This window comes from Engystomops pustulosus, chromosome 1, assembly GCF_040894005.1.
Source record: "Engystomops pustulosus chromosome 1, aEngPut4.maternal, whole genome shotgun sequence".
Taxonomy (NCBI): Eukaryota; Metazoa; Chordata; class Amphibia; order Anura; family Leptodactylidae; genus Engystomops; species Engystomops pustulosus.
In genome coordinates, this window is record NC_092411.1 from 167,650,841 (window position 1) to 167,675,831 (window position 24,991).

The 24,991-nt window shown below is 41.3% G+C and overlaps 1 protein-coding gene across 12 annotated transcripts in view; it reads right to left on the reverse strand.

The window, feature by feature from the left end:
- Positions 1 to 24,991, reverse strand: part of ADGRL3 (adhesion G protein-coupled receptor L3) — a 1,100,912-nt gene that overhangs the window by 314,681 nt on the left and 761,240 nt on the right. For all 12 annotated transcript variants that reach the window (XM_072113828.1, XM_072113827.1, XM_072113826.1 and 9 more), the window contains one exon: positions 1,791 to 1,882. In XM_072113828.1, coding sequence (XP_071969929.1) covers positions 1,791 to 1,882 — 92 coding nt within the window. The remainder of the gene's footprint in view (positions 1 to 1,790; positions 1,883 to 24,991) is intronic.

Consider the following 24,991-nt stretch of genomic DNA (forward strand, 5'->3'; position numbering starts at 1 on the left):
TTTTATTTGGCAAATTTAGTATCCCCATGACCCATGAAATAAAGATAACGTGATTATTAGGCCATTAACACCCCAAAAAAAAGGAAAAAAAATCCAGTACAAAATTAATGCTACTCCTTGCCTCAAAAAAAAAGTTTTAAACAATAAGGGATACCAACCCCAAAATGGTAACAATGGAAAAAACATCTCATCCCACAAAAAAATCACATGGCCCCAATAATGAAAAAGCAAAAATTCTATAACCTATAAAAGGGGCTAAGGAGAAAACTAAAATCCTGACAGCTGCAGGGTCCTGCTTCCCCTCTGCTCCTTCCTGTGCCCCCATACAACAAGTAATGGCCACATGGGGGGTCTCTGTACTAGGCAGAAATCGCATAGCAAATTTTAGGATGAGTTTTCTCTTTTTATCTTTTGTAAATTTCAAAATTTTAAGGCTAAATAAACGTATATCCAACAAATTTTCACCACCATTTTAATTTAATTACTATGAGGATCTCAAGGGGTTAACAATCTTCCTAAAAGCTGTTTCTGATAGTTTGAGAAGTGTACATTCATAAATGGGTTGATAATATAGTGGGTTGTTAATGCTTAATATTTAAAATTTCATTCAAAACAGTAACTACAATAGTCAATTCTGAAAATATGGAAAACCGATATTTGATTTGTAAGCCGCGTGACATCAAAATTATCCAGACATTTAAACAATTATGAAAATGTAAAGTAGACATATGGGAAATGTTATTCAGCAACTTATTTAAGTGGTAAATCGATCTGCCTGAAAACGCAATGATTTAGAGTACTGAGTAAATGGTATGCTATGTTACTGATGAAGAGCCCGGCACAGACTTGAAATATGTTTTGAATAGCATTTATTTAAATAAAAAGTGTTTTATGAAATGTAAGCCTGATGTGTGCAGCAAGTTGACAAAAAGTGTCTATTATCTTCCACACACACATACAGTATTTACATTCACAAAAAATACATTCATACACACTGATACATAAATAGATGCATACATTTGGTCATATACATAAATGCATAAAAAGCATGCACTTTTTGACTTAATGTAAACCAGAGAGGACAGGACTTTTATTGTCTTCCACTGTTCTTGCCAGAAGCTAGCAAAAGGAGGTATTGTTTTCCATTTAACACCTTGGAAAACTTATTTGCATTCTTCCCAGAATTCCCTAGTGGAGCATCTATGGCTTTAAGTCTCCACACGCCTTTAAGGTGGCCTTAATTGGCAATGTCTCCTTAAGGAGAATACCTACTGATAATGTTCTTGCCAGAGAGGGATGAACAGATGATGTTGCTAACTTTTACCCTACCCCCACTCTCATCCTGACTAGACCACTGATCCGTGCATATGGCAGGACAGACAAACTGTCTTCCCCTTCCTTTGCTCTGGTTCTTAACTTAATTTTAGGCATAGCTTTGCATAACTTCTTGCAAATTCAATGCACTGCACTGCCACCTCTTACAGGCAAGAGGTAGTGCCACCCGAGGTAGTCTGCTCATGTTGCCTCATGGATGATGCTGCCCTGCCTGCATCCTATTGCCTTCTGTCTATGAACTGTTAAATTAGGAATTAGGAATGTTTTTCTTTTCTGTCAGTTTATATTTTGGTTTAGGAAGACCTTCCAACTGATGTTTTATTATCGTTAAGGAGTCCTTGTGTATATTTTTACTTCACAAAGCCAATTCCTGCTCAGTTCCTGTGCAGAAGTATCCCTAGAGCTAATACTCAGTCAATACAAAATAAATAAATACTGGTGAAGCCTCAACTTACCTGATATTGTCAAGGCAACCAGTGTCTGGTTTCATTATGGCAGTATGATGAAACATTTTAAATAGGGCAATTCCAAGAAAAATTACATTGAGCTAAAAAGAAAAGAAACATTCACAAAGTTAAAACAAAATATGCAAGACAACAAGACAACATATGAACAAATATATGCTAACTCAGTCACTTACATAAGTCTCTTGGTCAGAGAAGAGTAATTTGAGAATGTTCTCTCCTAGCTTAGTTGATTTCCCATAATTGAGATGGATCATCTTTGAGTGTTGGTGGAAGCTGCTGAAGTTATCTGATGATGATGTACTTGTTTTGCGGGATAAAATCTCCTAATTAGTGATAATCAGACCCAAACTGCAAAGTTTAGGTCGGTACCGAATTTGGGAGGTTTGCCACCCACAGACCCAGATACCGAACAAGTTCTGCTCTTTGAGATCTGTGTCTCTGTTCAGGAAAAAGCATCCAGCTACTCACCTGACTGCTGTGGGAGACAATCAACCAGTTTGCAGCTGGTATTGTGCTGTGTTATTAACCTGTATTGTGCTGTATCGCAATGTCCTGTATCTATGTTTCTATGCAACTAAGGAACTAGAAACATGTAAAAATGTGCCTCTTGTAGTGTATGTATGTAACTGTAACGTTAATCCTGCCTCTTACTGTGTATAAAAATTGCCGGAACACTATGTACAAAAGATGCAAGCATGACTGTTCTGCTTCATTCATCTCTGGAGCTAATGGGGATCGCCGAGTGCCACGTTTCCCTTAGTGCAAATAAAACTAGGGAGCTCATTTTCATTAAAGACAGGCTGCAGAAGCCCATTACAGCTGCATTGCAAAAATGTCTCCCTGCCTTTTCAAATCATTTGCATAACAATATAGTTGGTTGTGTGTTTTTATTACCCTTCTCTGCTAAGTCCCAGGGTTTGGCTTTAGTCTGCATGATTTAAAAAAACAAGTGTCTTGTCTGTGCTGTACACTCTGCTCTCAGCCCCCACCTTTGTGCTTCTGTACAACTCCTACCTCTCCCACTGATGTCAAATCACGACTCTGTGAGCTCTGTCCCTGCCTGAGTGAAGAAGCAGGAGCCCCACCGCTGCTCCAGCGCAGCAGCATACATCAAGAAGCGTTGGCTTCTTGATGTATCCAGCGGGGTCCGGCACAGAGCCTGGAGTTTAAATAAATTAACCAGTGACTTTTCACATATGAAAATTCGCAAGCTGCAATGAGTGCTCCACGCCAGCCCAGCGACCCACCGGCCGCGCCCCCACCCTTCATGCCCCCTTGCATGAAGATGGCGGATTGGGAAAAATAATCGCAAGTGCTAGCTATAAGCTATAAATATGGGAGCAGAAGTCCTGACATATATATCCACCATAATTATTTTAGCACTATAGACAGATTTTAAGGAATTAACTTGTGAACTACAGCATTCACATAATTATTATAGTCAGCAGATTCATGCTCCCAAAATCATTAACCTCTTGGCGCTCTGAATCTTATTTAACGGATGCTGAGCGCTGGGCTTTAATGCTCAGCGTTCAATACATTGGACACAGAGCTGATGCCGGCCAACCCAGTGTAACACCCACGGTCGCAGTGAGCTCCAATCGCTGGTGTTTAACCTTAAAACGCCACGGTAAGTGCGACTGCAGCATTTAACTCGCCTTGGTCTCTGGCCCACAATCGGCCCTCCCACACCATCTTCGCCACCGATCGCTGTAATGGCAGCCCTGCTTGTTCATGTCCATGGTGGAATAATTTAATTAATTAATAAAAATGTCCAAAATCCCCATTAACACATAAAATGGCATATAATGGGAGAAAGGTCAAAATCATAACACAATTCCCACACATATAAAATCACTGGATCCGTAGAATAAAATAAATTATTGAACCCACGCAATGAAACCAGAAATATGATTTTTACCAATTTTATCCCCCCCAAAATGCAATAAAAAGTGATCAAAAACATATTTATTCCAGATAGATACTTTTGCAAAGTACTACATGTCCCACAAAAAAATCAAGCCATCAAACAGCTCCATAGACAAAAAAAAACTAAAGATTTTTCCCCATATAAGATAATCGGATTGACCCATAGAATTAAATAAAATATTTATTAGGCTATACCGTGAAAAAAAAAAAAAAACTAAAAGCAAAAAAAAGTAAAACTAAAACTAAACTAAAGTAAAAACTAAAAAAAGTAAAACTACAAGTAAAAAAAACATAAGTCGCACAATGTAAGTGAATCGGGGCAAAGTGCATTGTTGTCAGACAATGCACTTTCGGGATCTCCTACGGACCATTTAAGTAAATGTGCCCCAATATGTTTTTTGAACACTAGGGCATACCAAACCCAAATGGTATCACTGGAAAAAAACATCTCATCCTGCAAAAAAATTGCCCGCACATGACACCACTAATAGAAAAACTAAAGACTAGAGATTAACAAGCATACTCCTCCGAGCTTGATGCTCATTCGAGCATTAGCGTACTTGCAACTGCTCGTTGCTCGGACAAGTATTTCGCCATCTTGAGAAAATTGCATCTCCCGGCGTTTAGATTTTTAGCGGCAAGAAACAGAGCCAATCACAAGCCAGGAGACTCTGCAGTACACCCAGCATCACGTGGTACACTTACATGTCGATAGCAGTGGTTGGCTGGCCTGATCAGGTGTACTAAGTAGCCATCGATACCAATCTATCCCCCACTAGCTCTCCTATCAATTTTAGTTAGATCCGACGAGTTTCCTGAACACATTCATCAGGGATCATGATGTATGTAACTAATAGTTGGCTAGACAAGACAATTCATATTGTGTCTAGTCTCTAAGAACACTGATATAGCATATCCCCCCATTGATGATAGCGGCTCATCATCAATGCGGGGATACGCTATATCAGTATATCTTCGAGATATTTCTAAAAATTTTTATAGTTTATTAAAGGTTAAGTTTTAACAAGTTCATACTCCCTTTTTTCTTCTCAGTGAACAGTGTCCTTTAATAGGGAGGTTTACAACCATATACCCCTTTTTCAGTGAATATACTAGCCCCTGCCTGCGCTGCTCGGATCATTCTCTGTCTGGATGTCGTTAGGGAGAGAGCTGCTGCTGGTCAGGTATAGCGTTAGGGTGTTCTAGTAGATTACTGTTAGCCAGGAGTGATTCTCCAAGAACCTTACTGTTAGGCAGGATTGATTCTCCAAGAACCCAACAGCCCTTGTTAGGGCTACATTAGCGTTTTTCAAAAGTTAAAGTGACAGTCACAGCACAAAATCCTTTTGTGTGCTGTCAGTGTTGGTTAGAAACTAGCCATAGCAATCATCTTTTGAGGTTTCTGTCTGATTTCTTCTGCACGTCTTGTTCTATAAAACAGACTTTAATTTGGAAAATGTTGAACCTGAGGGCTAAGGGTAGAGGACGAGGGCGTGGGCATCCAATTACTGCAGGGGTCAGAGGCCGTGGTCCTGGGCGGGGTGAGACAATACTGATGAGGGATCAGGGGAACGCCGCAGAGCTTCACTCCCTAGCTTCATGTCTCAACTTACTGGGACTCGTGGTAGAGCACCACAACAGTGCGAACAGGTGATGTTGTGGATTTTGGACAATGCTTCAAGCCTTTTGTCCACCAGTCAGTCTTCCACGCAGTACACCCTTGTTACCCAAGTGAGCACTCCTCCAGCTCCTCCACCTCAACCTCCTTCCCCCCAGTCTGCCCTCCCAGGAAAATTTGGAATTTGATCCAGCATACTCTGAGGAACTGTTTTCTGGACCCTTCCCAGAGTCACAAACCACTTCTCAGGTTGCTGCTGAGCTCTTTCCCGATGCCCAGGTTTTTCAACGGTCGCAGTCTGTGGGTGATGATGACATTGTTGACATAGTGGAAGACAGTGGTGAAGTTGTTGTCAGGGCAGGAAGTCCCAGGGGGGAGCAGAGTGAGGGTTCGGAGGATGATGAGGTGACAGACCCAAGCTGGGTTGATAGGCCCGGGTGAAGACAGTGCTTTTGAGACGGAGGCGAGTCCTATACGAGAACAGGTTGGAAGAGGCAGCGATGAGGCCAGACGGAGAGGTAGGGCCAGAGCTGGTGCATCAGCGCCAAATGTTTCACGTAGTGAAGCTCCAGTGGCGAGGGCTAGATGTTCTCAAGTCTGGAGGTTCTTTAAAGAAACAGCGGATGACCAACGGACTGTGGTGTGCAACCTGTGCCACACCAGGATCAGCAGGGTTCCACCATTACTAGCTTTACCACCACCAGTATGCGCAGGCATATGAGTGCTAAACACCCCACTCAATGGAACCTCCGGCCGGGCCCAACACTGCTCCTTCCCCTAGGTCCACCTAGCCACAGACACGTGGACGAGTGCTGCTGGGCAGGGCCACTATATATCGCTGACGGCACATTGGGTTAACTTGGTGGAGGCTGCGACCAAGTTTGACCCTGGGGCCGCTCATATACTGCCGACGCCGGATTGCGGGGTCTACCTCGGTCACGGTCTCTCGGGCTTAATATGCCTCCTCCTCTTCCCACCCCTCCTCCACCTCCTGCTCTGAATTACCATCCGTGGGCATGGCGCCATCAGTCGGTAGCTCTAGGCACAGCAGCAGTGCCGTCGCTTAAGCGACAGAAGGTGCTGCTCAAACTGCTGAGCCTAGGCAATAAAAGGCACACCGCCCAAGAGCTATTACAGGGCATCACAGCGCAGACCGATCTGTGGCTGGCACCGCTGAACCAGAAACCTGAAGCCAGGCATGGTTGTGTGTGACAACGGCCGTAACCTGGTGGCGGCTCTGCAACTTGGCAGACTGACACATGTGCCATGCCTGGCCCATGTGTTAAATCCGATAGTTCAGCGGTTCCTCAAAACATACCCCAATCTGTCTGATTTGTTCACGAAGGTGCGCCGCATCTGTGCGCATTTCAGAAAGTCACCACAGATGCTGCCACTCTCAGGGCAGCGCAGTGCTGCCTCCAACTGCCCGCTCACCGACTGTTGTGCGACGTGCCCACGAGGTGTAATTCCACATTAACCATGTTATCCAGATTTTACCAGCAGCGCAGAGCGATTGTAGATTGCCAGATGTTAACTTCCACCAGAACTGCTAGTCAGGTCAGTCAGCTTCCTCAAGTCTACAATGAGGAGTGGACGTGGATGTCTGATATCTGTCAGGTGCTGAGTAACTTTGAGGAGTCAACACAGATGGTCAGTGGCGATGCCACCATCATCAGCCTCACCATTCGCTGCTTGGCCTGTTGAAAAACTCTCTGGTCAGCATGAAGTCGGAAGCTTTGCACTCATCACAAGAGATGGGGGAAGAAGATTCCCTTGTTGATAGCCAGAGCATCCTCCGGTCTGTTTCTCAGCGCATATCGGAGGAAGTGGAGGAGGAAGAGGAGGAGAATGTTGGCGAGACAGAAGAGGGGCCCATTGCTCAGTCTTTAACTGTTCAGCGTGTATGGGCAGAAGAAGAGGAGTTGGAGGAGGAGGAGGAAATGTAGAGTCAGGCCAGTGAGGGGAGTGAATTGTTGCGCGTTGGCAGATATTTTATGCTAGGCTGCCTATCCCATGACCCTCGCGTTCAAAGAATTTTTTCCAGCACGATTAAGGGGTATGCACTCTCCTGGACCCACGGTACAAGCAAAATCTTTCCACTCTCATCAGTAGAGGAGAGGAGTGTGAGAGTGCATGAATACCAGCAGGCCCTGGTGCACAAGCTGAAACAGGCTTTCCCATCTGACACCGCTAGCGGCAGAGGGCATACTTCTGCGGGACAAGTAGCGAGGGAGAGTAGGCGAGCAGGCAGCTTATCCAGCACTGGCAGGGGTACACTTTACAAGGCCTTTGCCAGTTTTATGTCACCCCAGCAAGACACTGTCACCTTTCCCCAGTCTCGGCAGAGTAGGGGGTGATCTTTACAGAAAGATGGTGAGGGAGTATGTAGCTGACCATACCATCGTCCAAAATGATCATACAGCTCCCTACAACTACTGGGTTTCAAAGCTGGACATCTGGCCCCAATTGTTGCTGTACGCCTTGGAGGTTCTTGCCTGCCCTACCACTAGTGTGTTGTCAGAGTGGTTTTCAGTGCAGCTGGTGGCATCATCACCGATAAGCGTACACGCCTGTCGACTGACAGCGCTGACAGGCTGACTCTTGTCAAGATGAATCAAGCATGGATTTTTCATGATTTCCATTCTCCACCAGGTGAAAACAGCTCAACCTGAATATTTCTCATGTATGCACTCCTCCTCCTCATTCTCCTCCTTCTCCTCCTCTTTGTACACTAAAGCAGAGGCAACTGGCTATTTTTTGCCAGGGCCAGCTGGCTCTAGCTATAGTACTCTATCTATTTAATTTTTCTGGAGGGCCACGTACCCGGTCCTCTGTTTTAAAAAATTAATACTACACCTCATATTTGCTAAATTGCACCAAAAATGCAGATACTTCGTTGCTACTAATTTATTTTTGTTAGTGCCTGGTTTTAGGAGAGAGAAACCCTATCAAAATGTTCCTAAAACTGTTTTCTGACTGCCATTTATTTACTTAAGTGGTAGCAGCTAACTAGCATCAGCTGAGAGGGTTTTCTTGCCTTCCTCTGGATCAACACTGTAGGTTGACATAGGTTGGACTTGATGGACCAGTGTCTTTGATCACATTGTGCACTTCAGAGATAATTTGGGTTCTTCTGAATTCTGTAATAAGGATCTTGTCATTATGAATCCATACACAGAATGCTTCCAAGAAATAAACAATAAGTAGTTGCTAAAAAAAGATTCTGTGCAGCCCTGTTCAAGCTGACAATAGCAGTGATACATACAGTACATGTTATATAAGTGCCATTTATTACTGTAGCAACTTTTAAGTTGACAATTTATAATATCACTTAGAAAGAAGTAATACCAGGGCCAGCACTATGGGTAGGCAAAGTGGGCAATTGCCCAGGGGGAGAATCTCTTTCAAATGAATCTTGAATTTTGTTTCTAGGTGCCAGGGATCCAGAGATATTCAGGTTTAAAGTGAGAATATCAGGTGCCATTTTTATATATAAAAATCACTCCCAACGACAGTTTAACAGTTAATATCTCAGTTTTCCTGACACATAGAAACACAATTATAGATTCAAATAAAAGGGGAGACTCTCTTCTTTCATAAAAAAAAAGAAGTGAGGTTCTATGTGCCACAAGGCCAGAGATACAGCCCCCTGAAATGTAGCCCCCTCCAGATTCTTAGCCATCAGGCTGCAGGGAGTATTTGCTGCATACCTCACAGATAATGGAAACATTCACTATATATGTTACCACATTTTGTAAAGGGATAATATCAACTAATATTCATGTTTTAAACCCTCTCCTATCCAGAACTATCTAAGAACACATTGGGGGTCATTTACTAAGGGCCCGATTCACGTTTTCCCGAGGTGTTACCCGAAAATGCCGATTTTCCCTGAATTGCCCCGGGATTTTGGAGCACGCGATCGGATTGTGGCGCATCGGCGCTGGCATGCACGCAACGGATATCGGGGGGCATGGCCGAACGAAAAAAAAAAAATTGCACTTACCTTCACTCAGCCGGGCTCGGTGTATTCCAGTGCGTTCCGATGCTCTTCAGCACAGCAGCGCCACCTGGTGGACGTCGGAGGAACTACCTTAATAAATCCTGGCCGGACCCGAATCCACCGCAGAGAACGCGCCGCTGGATCGCCAATGGGCCGGGTAAGTAAATATGCCCCATTTTCTCTCTTATTGCCTTTTATTTTGTGATTTTTTTTTTGTGAAAATTGACTGATAAAATGAACGTCCTCGATATTATATATTAACACTGCTACCCAGAACATGTCCATAAAGTTATATGTAACAACAAAAACACACACATGTTCTGGAATAAAGTTTTAATTCAACACCATCCTCCATTATTTACACCTATGTTATGATGCTTTCACTCAAATTCTTATGAAGCGCGGAGGGTTCTGTTATTGTGCGGCTAATACATTGTCGCACATTTAAACGTGACTTTTATTATCTCATTAGCTTGGTTTATAGATATATAGTTATTTATTTGGGTTACCATTATGTAAGGGAGTATACAATGATAGATCTGTGTGACACTTTTGCAAAAATTGTCTGGTGTCCCCTGTGGATTTAACATCATTCCCTTTGCTGCATATTTTGGTGAATATACACATGTGGGGTCTGTGTGATCTCCTCACATCTTTTTTTTCTTTTTATAAGTATTCAGGATTTGTACATATTTAGAGGAAATTTGGAATGTTAATTGCCAAATACATCGCCTGGTTTTCTGCTTTCAAAATGATATAGGTTTTATGGCACCTTTACTTTTTATTGTTTCATTGATATATTTTGCAGGTTGTGACTGTCTCAAAATTTGTAGCTGAAAAGCAGATATCTAGTTTTAGTGATATAATGATGATTTATTTATGTGAACATATCAATATTGGACATTTGTGAACTCTACACATGTCCATCTGTTACATTTTGGAGATGTGAAGGTAAATATTTTCTGTTTGGAGCACATTTTTTTGCCATCAAAGTCAAATTTTAAGTATTTTTTACAAAATTGCATGAAGGTGCCTATGTCTATAAACTCTTTAATGCAATTTTGAAAATGGGGCAAGTGTCTGCTTTCAGAAAATATGTGGTTTGTTGGGTTTACTTGAATTCTTTTTGTTGTAATTTCGATTTAATTTTTAAACATCAAAATTGTAAAAATTGCTCTGGTCAATAATGCAACAAAATATCCAGAAATGCCTGGCAGTGAAAGGGTTAATACCTCTTGGTTAAATTCCTGGGTGAAGATGCTTATCATCTATCTCCTATAATCTGACCATCTCGCTTTTTCTCTATTTACTAATCAATCTTCTATTTCTCTTCTACTGTATTTATCTCTCATATCCATCTACTGTATATATCATCTACTTTAAAGTTCTGCTTCTAAAAATCTCTATCATCTTTCATATTTATCTATCATAATAATTATAATTAATAATTTTTTATTTATATAGCGCACACAGATTACGCAGCGCTGCACAGAGCTTGCAGATGAGTCCCTGTCCCCATGGGGCTCACAATCTAATTTTGCAGTGTGGGAGGAAACCGGAGGACCCGGAGGAAACCCACAGAAACAAGGGGAGAGAACATACAAACTCTTTTCAGATGTTTACCAGCGCTGCAAGTCTGTAGTGCTAACCACTGAGCCACCGTGTTGCCCATCAATCTCCCCATCTCCTATAAAATTCTCCCATATTACTGTTTCTTTTACCATACTAAAGGGAGCCTCTTGCTGACTGTGACTGGTCATAAAATTGTTTTATTTTGTTGTTTTATTTTAACACTTTTAGTTTTGCCCAGGGTCCCACTTTGTCTAGAACCGGCCCTGATTAATACCCAATATATTCCTGCATTAATAACTGTGAGGAACTGCATAGCTTTTTTTCAGGGTACAGTATATATTTTAATTTATTTGTTGGCACTGTGTACAATTTTGTATTATCTGATCCTATTAGTTACTGGCTGGTCTGAGGTCTGCTTCATTTATTCTGATATGGGGTTTTCATCAATATTTGTTTCTAGGGATTTTTATTAAGTTTTGTCTGTCTGAGGTTTAAATTATTTATTATCTACTGTGTGGTATAGATAATTATATGTAGTCTGCACATTATTTTTCTCACCTGGGAGAAGATTTTTACAGCATTATTATATTTGAAGTTTCTGGGGTAATTAATGCTTTTAGGGTCTTTGGTACAGGCAGGCCATATTTGACACAAGACCTAGGGCAGCCTTCTGAGTGTAGTGGTGGGACAGTGAAGAGTTTATTGATAAAAAAATAATTAACATAGGACCCGATGGATTCCTCTGCACACCCCATCGTGGAGAAGGCAGGCATAAGGTGCATCGGCCAAACCTGTTCCACAGACAATACATTTTCTCCATTAGGGGAATGTGCAACACCCCTGCCATGGTAGGTGTTGTGAAAGTGTCCCTCTCCATGTCAGGAGCTTTCTGGTCAGCCTGCGCACCTCACTAGGAGGTCTCTGTCTGGGAGGTCATGAGTTGAATGTATTTATGATACTGTGATGTAGGAGCAAGCTGGTTGGACAAGTGAATTTCCAGTTTACAAGGGGAGGTTTTAAAGCACATAAGTAGAAAAAAGCAGTGGTACTCACCAATCGGATGAAATAAAAAAGAGCTTTATTGCTCCATGTGGCAGTGCAGGGAGGACGCCGAACACGGCAAGCAACGGGTCGTTTCACGCAACTATGCACTTTCTCAAGCCCCAGATTTTAAAGCCCCTTGTAGCTGGGAGGTTCCAGGTTATTTCTTAGAGGTCAGTCTGTGAGTCAGTCCAGGAAGTCAATCCAGGAAACAGAGGTGTCTGAGGCAATCTGCCCTAACACCTTGGCCTGCAGGGAGACCAGATCCAAAGCAGAGCTTCACCACAAGGACTCTGCTACAACATTCCAAGCCCAGTCTGAAACTATTTACCACAGTGTACAAAACTTCCCAAGGGCCTGAGCTCCAAAAAGTTTTGCTGCTGTTAAGGCTGCTGCCTGTACCAATAAAGAACCGTAAATTATACTTCACCAACTTGGCTCTGAGTGATCCCTGGATCAGGCTGCACACCATCAGGAGCTCCCCATCCTTCATCCCCAGGGATCCCCATCTACACACTGGGATTGCCCCAGGGAGAAACCTACTCTGTAAGGCTCTCCCGCTATTTTCTTGCACACACCACCTGCTTAAAATCTGCCAGGCTATGGATGAATCCCCCATGATCATCGGTGTGTGCTAGGCTGCACTAGCCAGCCAATCCAGTATTCAGGATCCCAGCTTCCTACAGCTCACCGAAAAAGGTCAGGCCCCAGTGGGGGATGTTGCAGATACTTCTAGGGAAAGGGGGCATGGCACATTGTAGCTGCTCTTTTTCTTTATGCAGTGAAGTCACTGCATGTGGTACACTCAGATCTCCCTTCTCTACATTACATAAGGAGCTTCCTGCATTCAGAGGAAGACAAGTAAAAAGCAGAATCTGTACACTCCTACTAAATTGTGGGCCCTATCCCCTACTGCAGCAGATTCATTCCCAGCTATCCTCCATTCTCCACCCAAAAAGTGTGCAACCATTTATCATGGGAGGTGAATGTATGTATGTTCGACGTGTAAGGCCCCTTCCACACTAGCGAGTGTGATGCGATGAACTCGCATCACACTCGCAACGCAAGCTGCCGGGAACGCACGGCCCGAACGCTGCACCGCGGGAGTGAACTGACATGCTGAGTTCACTCCCGCGGTGCAGCGTTCGGGCCGTGCGTTCCTGGCAGCTTGCGTTGCGAGTGTGATGCGAGTTCATCGCATCACACTCGCTAGTGTGGAAGGGGCCTTAGTGTGTGTATCTGTAATCTGTGTGTAGTTAGGTGGTAGTCTAAGCAAATGTGGCTTTATATGTACACTGTATGTGCATGATGTGTTTATGTGTCTGTGCGTATGCATGTGTTTATAGATAATTGTGTGTGTATATGTACATAAATAAATATGTATGTCTATGTATTGTGTATGCATATGTGTATATAGAAAAACCAAATTATCAGCTCAGAACAGAAAAAAGACATTAGTTCCAAAATAATCCTTCTTACTAGAATCCATAAACTATTCAACACGATTCCAAAGATACATGAGTGTAAATTGGTTCATACACATTAAATCACAAAGAGATTAAAAATATACTTCTTTTTATCAGAACTAATATAAAAAGCTCATTACAACATTTATAAATAACCACAAGAAAATCTTAAATTATTCCCGAAGGTCCATATAATTCATCACCTTCACATTAAACAATTCATAGTTTTTTCATAGGGCATATCAATATGTGCAAATTGCTGTGTCTCACAAAAAATGCTAATGCCAGTGCAATGTTAGCTTCTAGTATACATCAGCTCGCCATATTAAAGTGCCAATGCATGATTACAACTAACCATGGTTTCAACAATGGTTTAAACATGGTAAAGCAATATAACAAATTAATTTTCCTAGTGATTCCATTACACCTATTTCTCTAATTTAGTGTACCCGTGGTATGCAGTGTATGTAGATGAAGTACCCCGACATGTGTTTTGCGTGCCACCGCTTCCACAGGCCCCCTGGTGAGTAGGAATCATTGACCACAACTCTCTGAATACAATCCTTCAGCCAGTTTTCAATCCACTTGCAAATTATTCCTTCCAAACCAATAAACCTTATTTTACCCATCACACGTCTATGAGGGACAGTGTCAAATGCCTTTGCAAAGTCCAAGAACCAAGTTGTTAAATAACTCTGGGGTGTAACCCATCTGGTCAACTAGCCTTTTACACATTTTATTAGCTTAGATTGGATCATGTCTACATTCAGCCAGTCTAGTATATTACAGCATGCATCACCTGCACTGGAACCACCCGCTTGTCTTTGTCTTTAGTATCTCCGCCTTTTCTTGGACTCCAGTCACCAAAGCCCCATTTTCAGAATATAAGGGTCCAACCTGCTCTGACCCATTTTTTTCTGCATTGATATACTTAAAAAATGTCTTTGGATTTGTTTTGCTATCTTTGGCCACCTGTCTTTATTTTGTAAGTATTGAAAGCCTTGAAAGCCTTTTTTGAATGCCCTCTTTTTATTATTTTTTGCCTTTTAACTGTAGCTGTAAGCCACACGGGGTTTAATCTAGCCAGTCTATACTTGTTACCTATTGGAATAAATTTAGAAATATGATGACCAAGTATAGAAGTATTGAATGTCTCACATTTAAAGGGGTTGTCCGAGTTCTTTAAAAAAAGCTAAAAGTGGCCGGGACAGGGCTGCTTAAAAAAAATAAAGATGTACTTACCTCCCGGTGCCCTCCCGTATCCAGCGCTGCTGTCGCTCCTGTCCGGGCGCCATGTAAACAAACATGGCCGCCGGAGCAGCGCTGGACTCAGTTCCGGCCGGACCCGACAACCTTCTGGCCCCCATACACAATGCTGTGTATAGGGACGGATAGGCGTGCCCGGCCACGGCCGGCCGGAAGCTGAGTCCAGCGCTGCTCCGGCTGCCATGTTTGTTTACATGGCGCCCGGACAGGAGCGACAGCAGCGCTGGATATGGGAGGGCACCGGGAGGTAAGTACATCTTTATTTTTTTTAAGCAGCCCTGTCCCGGCCACTTTTAGCTTTTTTTAAAGAACTCGGACAACCCCTTTAACATTAGTATCATCATGTCACATTCTATGATTCCAGTTTATATCCTGTAGTGAAGCCCTGGATTTTGGGAAATTAGCCTTCTTAAAATTTAATGGGGCACATTTACTTGCCCGGTCCTACAGAGTTCACGAAAGTGCATTGTCTGACGATCATGCACTGTGCCGCAATTCACTAAGTTAGTGCGCCCGATATTGTGCATGTGTCGCTTCGTGCAAGAGCTTGATCTTGCGACACAATTTGAAAGTTAAATGGCATGACTGAAGTGTGGAAGCCGGCTTCCTTTGGCTTGATGTTAATACTTGTATATACCACTGTATTTTATCTTCGCTTTTGTGTAGTAACCTTTCCCAAGGGTAAGCTGACGAATCTATGAATGTGGCTATATAGCTAGACTCATTTTGGGGCGTCTAACCCCTTTTTCAATAGCTACAATATAGCTCGTATATCCATCATGGAGTAAGTGCCTTACTCTTACCCAAAACCTGGTCTGGATTTTGGTCCGTCTCACTGGCAATAATAACTGGCCATTTCTTGTTTTTGCACTTGATGTTACATGTATTACCAATTAAAACTACAAATTTTGGTTGCATTACGCCACTTCATGTGCCAAAGTCAGAATATTACCTTTTAAATGCCAATTCAATCAGTTTCGATTAAAATAAATACAACTTTTTACATTGCTTCATCCTCTCTTCCATCCTACTACACACGATACACACTCTTGTGAAAAAGCATTAGGAGTTGATGGTCATTCTTATATATTACTCTGATCTTATATGAAAGTAAAAAAAAAAATTGACTTTTTTATTGAAATTAGCAATTAACAAAAGTCAAAACAGTTCAAATGGATTAGGTATAAACAAAAGCAATATGTGTATACAGACACAGACATAGTACATCCAATAGCATAACTGGATTGTATACAGATGGTCTCATCATAATCGGTACATTAATTATGCCGGTGTCAAGGCCATCTCCTATTATGGGATGTCTGAAGAGAGAGTTGAGAACCTCTGTGTCTCTAGGAGACTATTGCCGAACACATTAACCACATTAAACATATACGACATGGAAAAAACAAGGGAAAACACATTCAGGGACACAAGGGGGTGGGAAAGAAAAAACACTGGGGAAGAATACATTGGGAGAGAGAGGGAAGAAAAGAAGTAAGTAACACAAGCTGATCCTCAGTTATCCACTGCTAGTTTCGCCTAAAAATTATGTGACTTAGTGGATGTCAACGGACTGCCCCATCTCCTGCTATCCAAGAGGCAAAATCCGTTAAGCTACTGTAGTCAATCCATGGGGATCAAACCTTGGTGAATCTATCAAGCTGTGAATCCGCCAGCCCCTCCGTGGCTCTCATCTCCTCCATTCTCATTATATGATTCAGGGTTTCTGCCCATTGGGCCCTTGATGGGGAAACACCAGGAATCATAGACATTAGCCCAAGCTCTGGAAGTGGTGTAATATTATCTGACCACAATTTATTGTAGAGTGCGAAAACCGCCACCCACAAGTTCCTAACCCCAGGGCAAGACCCCCAAATATGGAGCATGAAACCTTGTTCCCGATTACACCTACAGCAGACGTCACACACCAGTGGAAACATCTTATGTAGCTTTACTGGGGTTCGGTACCACCTTGACACAATTTTAAAATTTGTCTCCTGGATTTGTGACGAGACAGATAATTTGTGGGTCAGGACAGCTGCCCTGTCCCATTCCTCTTCGGAAAAAGTTTTATTCAGTGTTTTCTCCCATGCCTGTCTGTATGGAACTGGGAGCTTCTTAGCCCTCTCTCTCGGCAACCACCCGTAGACCATCGAGATCATATGTCTAGGAGCAACCTTATTCGTAAATATTTCTTCTATAAATGTCAATTCCCGTGTGAGGGAGTGTGAGGGACCTAGTGATTGTATAAAACTACTCAATTGGTTAGCCATAAACCATCTGCTTCCCTCATGCCTGTGGGGAACCACCCTTCCAGGGAGTGTATGTCACGGTCAACGGAAGTGCAAAAAGGTCAGGGTTCAGGTCACGCAGGTGAAATTACTTTTTTAATGTAAATTTAAAAAAAAATAATTGTATATTCACAATATATTGAAGACCTGCACTTTACTATACGTTTCTGACGCAATAAAGACTTTCCACCCTTACATTAAATTTTAGACATATATGGTAGGCTTTGCATGATACAAGCCAGAAGCCGGCTTCCACACTTCAGTCATGCCACATTCAGCACTAGGACCCAGTGAACTCCGGCTGCAGCGGAGATTACGTAAAGAACTGTGCCAAAAGTTAAATACAAGTACCTCTTCTTCTCTACAGTATTTAACCATCGGATCCAAAAAATTTTTGTGATCAAACAACCACGGCTGGACATTGGATATCTGTTCTGGTGGAAATATTTAACTAGTCCAGCTGGAAGGCATTAACATGGACATAGACAACAGTGTAACCTATTTAACCTATTATCTTAGGTGACTTATATACAACAAAAGTGGAAATATACACAGACACAACAAATTTATGCTGACGATTCATAGGCTATACCTAAATATATCTAAAGGCTATATCTAAACCCTGGTGTGGTCCGTTCAGAAAACTAATGATAGCATAAATTGTACATGCACAAATTTTAAGAAGGTTGTAGTCAGATTTTTCATTTGTCCAGATATGTGCATATATGTGATGTAGTACCATATAGCAAAATATGAAATAACAAATGCCACAATTTGTAATACTATTTTTTTATATGATGTAATACATTTTATTATATTTGTTGTGTAATAAATACATGTTGAATAGACAGAATTCAGTAGTGCATGTTTTGTTAGGGAAATAATTATGTTATGATCGCTGTTCCCAAGACAATGACATTTTGGACAATTTCCACATTGTTAGAAGTCCAACAAAGAATTGCCCCTTGTGGGATCTTCTACAAGCTGCACCATAAAATTATACTGAAGAAAGTTGATAAAATGTCTCCCCTTCACAGATGAACAAGAACCTTGAGCCCAATTTATATTTGGAAAGTTAAAGTCTCCCATAATCACTATTGTTCCCTCCTGTGCAGCACGCTCCATCTGTTTATATAGGTGACCCTCTATTTCAGTGATGGCGAACCTTTTAGAGACCGAGTGCCCAAAATGCAAACCAGACCCACTTATTTATTGCAAAGTGCCAACACAGCAATTCTAGCATTAAATTATTAAAATTTTCTTGCTCTGTGCTATACCACAGCTTCCAACAGTCCGGAGGACACCAATATCGTTGACAGAAGGTTGGAAAATTCATATTGCCATTGGAACATCCCTTGACAACCCAATGAACAGGAAGAATTGTGGGGCCATGAGCAGGAACTTCAGTGGCTCCAGTGATAATCTGACCCTGTCCACACCTTCTCTTCCTGCAGTCTCAGATAGACCCAGAGTGGTTCACATCCTGGGATACCTGGGTGTGCAGGAGGATCTCTCAAGTCCTGTCTGGTGAATTCTGTGCTGGGGCAACAGCCTGAGTGCCCACTGAGAGGGCTCAGAGTGCCACCTCTGGCACCCGTGCCATAGGTTCGCCAACACTGCTCTATTTCCTCAGTAATATTTCCTCAGTAATTAGCCTAATGGAGGTAGCTAGAGTGTTAACTAACACTGCAGGCAGTGTTAGTTAACACTCTAGCTAGCTCCATTAGGCTAGCTCCATTAGGCAAGCTTCAAAGCATTTCTCTAGTTTCTCCAATTTCTCCTGTTTTTAAACAGGAGACAATGAGTCATAAAACTTTCGGACTAATATGTTGGATATGGAGTCATAGTCCATCTCAGCCTAAGGGGAATTACATTTTTTGATTTTTTATCGTCAGCAGATCCCAGTGCCACAATTCTCAAGGCTCTAGCACCCTTGGGTCCAGAGATATACATATCTCTGGATGGTACCATAGCAAATGGGTCGGGAATGGTATCAATGCAATCCAGGGATTCACCCAGATCCAATGATACTAGAAGCCTGACCCTACGACTTTCCCTTGAGAAGCTATGGCTACTTAATACCAGGTGGGAGGGTCATATGAGCCATCCTGGGGGTGGGCAGAGGTGTGTCTACAGCTTATATAATCAAGACACACTCGATGCCCCTTATCTTTTGTCTGGGAAACCATTTACCATCAAGTGCAGAGGAAAGATCTTAAGGTGTAGACTACCAGGTTTCATTATGCCCACACATAAGATAACTAAAATACGAATTGCTGATACTTGTAGATCTACCTGGGTATTTGTACCTTGTTGACTGTATATATATATATATATATATATATATAGACATACACTCACCGGCCACTTTATTAGGTACACCATGCTAGTAACGGGTTGGACCCCCTTTTGCCTTCAGAACTGCCTCAATTCTTCGTGGCATAGATTCAACAAGGTGCTGGAAGCATTCCTCAGAGATTTTGGTCCATATTGACATGATGGTATCACACAGTTGCCGCAGATTTGTCGGCTGCACATCCATGATGCGAATCTCCCGTTCCACCACATTCCAAAGATGCTCTATTAGATTGAGATCTGGTGACTGTGGAGGCCATTTGAGTACAGTGAACTCATTGTCATGTTCAAGAAACCAGTCTGAGATGATTCCAGCTTTATGACATGGCGCATTATCCTGCTGAAACTAGCAATCAGATGTTGGGTACATTGTGGTCATAAAGGGATGGACATGGTCAGCAACAATACTCAGGTAGGCTGTGGCGTTGCAACGATGCTCAATTGGTACCAAGGGGCCCAAAGAGTGCCAAGAAAATATTCCCCACACCATGACACCACCACCACCAGCCTGAACCGTTGATACAAGGCAGGATGGATCCATGCTTTCATGTTGTTGACGCCAAATTCTGACTGTCCATCCGAATGTCGCATCCGAATGTCGCATCAGAAATTGAGACTCATCAGACCAGGCAACGTTTTTCCAATCTTCTACTGTCCAATTTCGATGAGCTTGTGCAAATTGTAGCCTCAGTTTCCTGTTCTTAGCTACAAGGAGTGGCACCCGGTGTGGTCTTCTGCTGCTGTAGCCCATCTGCCTCAAAGTTCGACGTACTGTGCGTTCAGAGATGCTCTTCTGCCTACCTTGGTTGTAACGGGTGGCCCATTCTCCTCTGACCTCTGGCATCAACAAGGCATTTCCGCCCACAGAACTATCGCTCACTGGATGTTTTTTCTTTTTCGGACCATTCTCTGTAAACCCTAGAGATGGTTGTGCGTGAAAATCCCAATAGATCAGCAGTTTCTGAAATACTCAGACCAGCCCTTCTGGCACCAAAAACCATGCCACGTTCAAAGGCACTCAAATCACCTTTCTTCCCCATACTGATGCTCGGTTTGAACTGCAGGAGATTGTTCTGACCATGTCTACATGCCTAAATGCACTGAGTTGCCGCGATGTGATTGGCTGATTAGAAATTAAGTCTTAACGAGCAGTTGGACAGGTGTACCTAATAAAGTGGCCGGTGAGTGTGTATATATATATATATATATATATATATATATATACACATATATATATATATATATATATATATATATATATATATTGTGTGTACTGTTTGTCTAGTGCGCCCTTAAGGCAATTAAGTATCAAATTTTACCTGTGTTGCTCTTTTATCTTAATCCATGAATCCAAAAATCTGTGTCTCGGTTATATACATGCTACCATCCGTTTCCTCACCCTATATAATCCCGTTACGGACTGGGCTTATATTAACCCCTTAACACTGCAGCCCTTCGTTTATGCATTTTCATTTTTTACTCCCCACCTTCAAAAATCTTTTTTATTTTTCCATGTACAGAGCTGTGTGATGACTTATTTTCTGTGTAACAAAGTACACTTCAAAATGTTGGTATTTAATATTCCATTCCAGTGTACTGGGAAGCGGGGAAAAAAAATCCAAATGCAGTGAAATTGGTAAAAAAAACGCATTTGTGCCGTATTCTTGTGGGCTTGGATTTTACGTATTTCACTGTACGCCCCAAATGACATGTCTACTTTATTCTTTGGGTTAGTGCGATTACGGGGATAACAAATTTATATAGGTTTTATAATGTTTTCATAAATTTAAAAAAATTAGAACCTCCTATACAAAAAAATTTTTTTTTGGATTCTGCCATCTTCTGGCGCTAATAACTTTTTTTATACTTTGGTATATGGAGCTGTGTATGGTGTTGTTTTTTGCGGAATTTGATGACATTTACAATATTATATTTTTTAGGACTGTGCAACCTTTTGATCACTTTTTATAGAATTTAAAAAATTTTTAAAAATGGCAAAAAAATTCCGTTATCTCTGTGATTTTCCGTTACGGGGTTAAACGCAGAGAAAAAAAAAGTTATCATATTTTGATAGATCGGGCATTTTCGGACACGGTGATACCCATGTGTTTATGATTTTTACTGTTTATATTTATATCAGTTCTAGGTTCTGATCAGTTCTGATTTAAGTTTTTCGTTTTTTTTCATTATATTTTTTTTTTCCTTTTTTTTAATTTTCACTATTTTTCAGACTCCCTAGGGTACTTTAACCCTAGGTTGTCTGTAAGATCCTATCATATACTGATAGGGATGGATCCTATATCCCCTCATGCTCCCCCTTATTCAGAACATGTTTATGTTATATCTCTCAGGTCATTCTTAGGAGAATTGAGCTGAATAAATAAGGTTGCATAAAGAGTATAAATATTGCTTGGTTTAGATGACCAGAAGAGACTTTGACCAGTTATTAAGTAACTTCTGATTGGTATCAAGAAATAATAACCATTAAGGTAGCTTGTGCCAGCTCGCACCTGGCACTTAATGGGAAAATCAATAATGGAATTTATTCATTATTGATATGCCCTGTAAACAAGGACATATGTTAATTATTAAATATAGTTAAATGGAAACTGACCAATTGTTATAATATTTCCTAATGGTTCGATGAAACTATCCAATAATTGTAAGACCGCTTAACATGTAAACGCCCTTCTTTTGGGTATATAAGACGATGTCATGCACCAATTAAGCAGAGTTTTATTCAGAGAACCAGGGTGTGTTCTTGTCTGAAATTCTCGGTGAGCTCGTCATCATCCTGAATTTGGCTCCTCTCCAATATACTGAATTGTCCCCATTGAGGACTGCCCTAACAGTAAATGGCGCTTCCAATCGCGGGGCAGTTGGAAACAGATTGACTTCAGTACTGCAGACCCGGCAACACAACAGGCTCTTTGGCAGCGGACACACAGACAACCCCGGGGATGGTAAGAACCTTATTCTTACACAAACTTCTCTGTGTCTCCTCTATCTCAAAGTCTGCCGCCGGATTTACGGTACGTTATAGATAAGTCTTTCTTCTTACTGCTCAATATTTATTGACAAAGAACCGTAGAATATCCCTGAGATAATTATAAGAGTATATTGGAGAAGGTTTATGTTTGTGCCGCTATTATATGTTGTTTGTTTATGTTGTTGTATGAATGGTGTATGACTGATATGAGTCCACCTCGAAGGCAACTCCTGGCCAGAAAGACTAACCTCTTCCCGTAATACTGGCTTGTCCGGTTTGCGTGTGAACAAGACGCCCCTGCTGGCTGGTTTAAGTTGTAGATTATTGTCACTTCTCGGAGACTGTTAGCTGAAGTCGGAAGAATTGTTTAAACCCGCACTAGAAACAACTTTCATCATAGTAAGCTGTAAAAGTTTAGTTAATCTTACACTCTGGCTGATGTATAAGAGATATGTATACGCTAAATTTACTTTGAGTTTCTTCCGTGCTTACCCAAGGAGCCTAGAGGATTTAGTGACGTGACTCCGGTGTAGTCACTTGGCCAAGTCACAAATCATATTAAAGGGCCTGCACACCAACGCACTGAAATATGCTCGTTGAGCTCAGTTATAAATAAGTGGGTACCGCAAGTTGCAGGACAATAGAGTAAAGGCAACCTAGGTAGTTGTGGGCTTCATAGCCATAATACGGAAAAGGGCGTTTTAGAGGCAGCCAGAGAAAAAGATAGACCTAAAGACAGGGTACTTCTGACTAATATTTCCGGGATATAGCAGGTGGAATAAGGGATAACATTTATTTTGACAAGAAATGACCTTATAAGCAGCTTTAGGAAGTAATAAACAAAGATATAAAAAAATAAATAAATAAATAAATAAAAATGAGTACACGTGCTCAACAGTTGGTTAATACTGTATGGGAAGCACTATCAAAAGAAGCTAAAAAAAACACTTCTTAGCAGAACTAATGGATTGGTGTCAGGAAAGGATAATAGAGACACTTCTGGATGACGAAGATCCAAATAGTACTGAAGAACAAATCTGGGACCAGGTTGTACAGGCAGCAGAAACAGCTGAGCTAGGTCAAGTAAAATATTTCCCAAGGAAATGTTCCCAACAGAGATTCAAGTGTCCCACTTGTGGGAAACTATGGGACCTTTTAGGAGAAGTTATAAACGTTCAAACCGCTCCCATAGGAGCACCAGTAAAATTACCACCCAGTGTCCCCATTCTTCCAGGGTCTCAGAAAATGGTTACACTCCATTTTCCAGATGGTAGAACAATTCACTTGTTAGTAGAACCTAATGCATCTGAAACAGTTACCTACCAGACACATGTGAACCCATCTCACTCTTCTGTTGGCACCTTGTATACACAAGGAGCTGAAGGGATTGAAGAATGCAGCAACAATCTATGCCCAATACCCTATCATTCCCCATGACTAAAATATCACGATAATTCTACAGATGGGTTTCCCCTGGGTCCAAAAATTTTGGCTGCATTTACTTTTAGGAAACAACGATATATTTGGTGGATGTCACCACTAGGAGTCCAAAAATTTTAATGGTTGGTTTTCTAAATTTCATTTCAGGAAAATGTTCTTTCTGACACATGAAGGTAATCGAGTCACTAAGTAACACATGGGAGTTTAGCTATGTACTACTTTGAGTAGAGTATTGTATTAGAAGTCTTGAATCTGCTATGTCTGCACCCTCATGCAACAATTGTATTAATGATTAGACACATAGCTTTTCCAACTTTCCACAGAAGCCTAGAAGCCTTCGTTTATTTCCACTCCTTTTAGCTGCAGCGTCAGGTAGCTGACTCAACTAAATCCTATTACATGTGGGCGTTTTATTATATTGTATTGAATTAAGGCAAAAATATTATAAGAATTTAAGTTCAGAGACTGCTTCTGAAATTATACCCCATTATGTAGTAACTACTTCACCATTTCCATTTTGCATAATTTGCATAACTTTTTGAATATAATGCAGCAAACTTTCTCTTCCTGTTCAGAAACTTACATTGCAAATTGCAGCACTCATGGCAACAAAATTTTAAGTGCTTGACATTGAATCCCATTAATGTGATTGATGCAATGTCAACAGGGGGGGAAGATAGATAGAAAGTATAATATAGGAAACCTTGCTCAACAAGGTATCTTTGTTTAACAATACTTTTTGGCATTATGTTTTACCGTTGTTTTACCATTTTAAACATTTTTATTTTATGAAATACCTTCTTTTTATGATACAGTCATCTAATGAGTAAACAAAGGGGTTTTCGGAAAGTCATCCGATGTCTTGCAATCACCACTATAGCTGTTTGGTACCATTTCAGTCTCATTTTGCAAGTAGTCAGAGGGTATAAGATATCATATGTATAAATTTGTGCTGCATCATTCTGGTATTTATATTTAAGAAACTTCTTTTCATTGTATTTGTGATATTGTTTCAAGCTTAATAATTAAAGAAGAGCTTACTGAATAAGATGATATATGAGCAAATAGACCTGTAACCATACACTGTGCTATCACTAAACTTTATACCACTGCATTCTTGAGTCAGGCATGAAAAATTATTTTTATCATTCCTCTTGTTTTCTTTACATCATAGCACAGGAAACTTAAGGATAATAATCAGATTTCAAGTTTTTGTAGG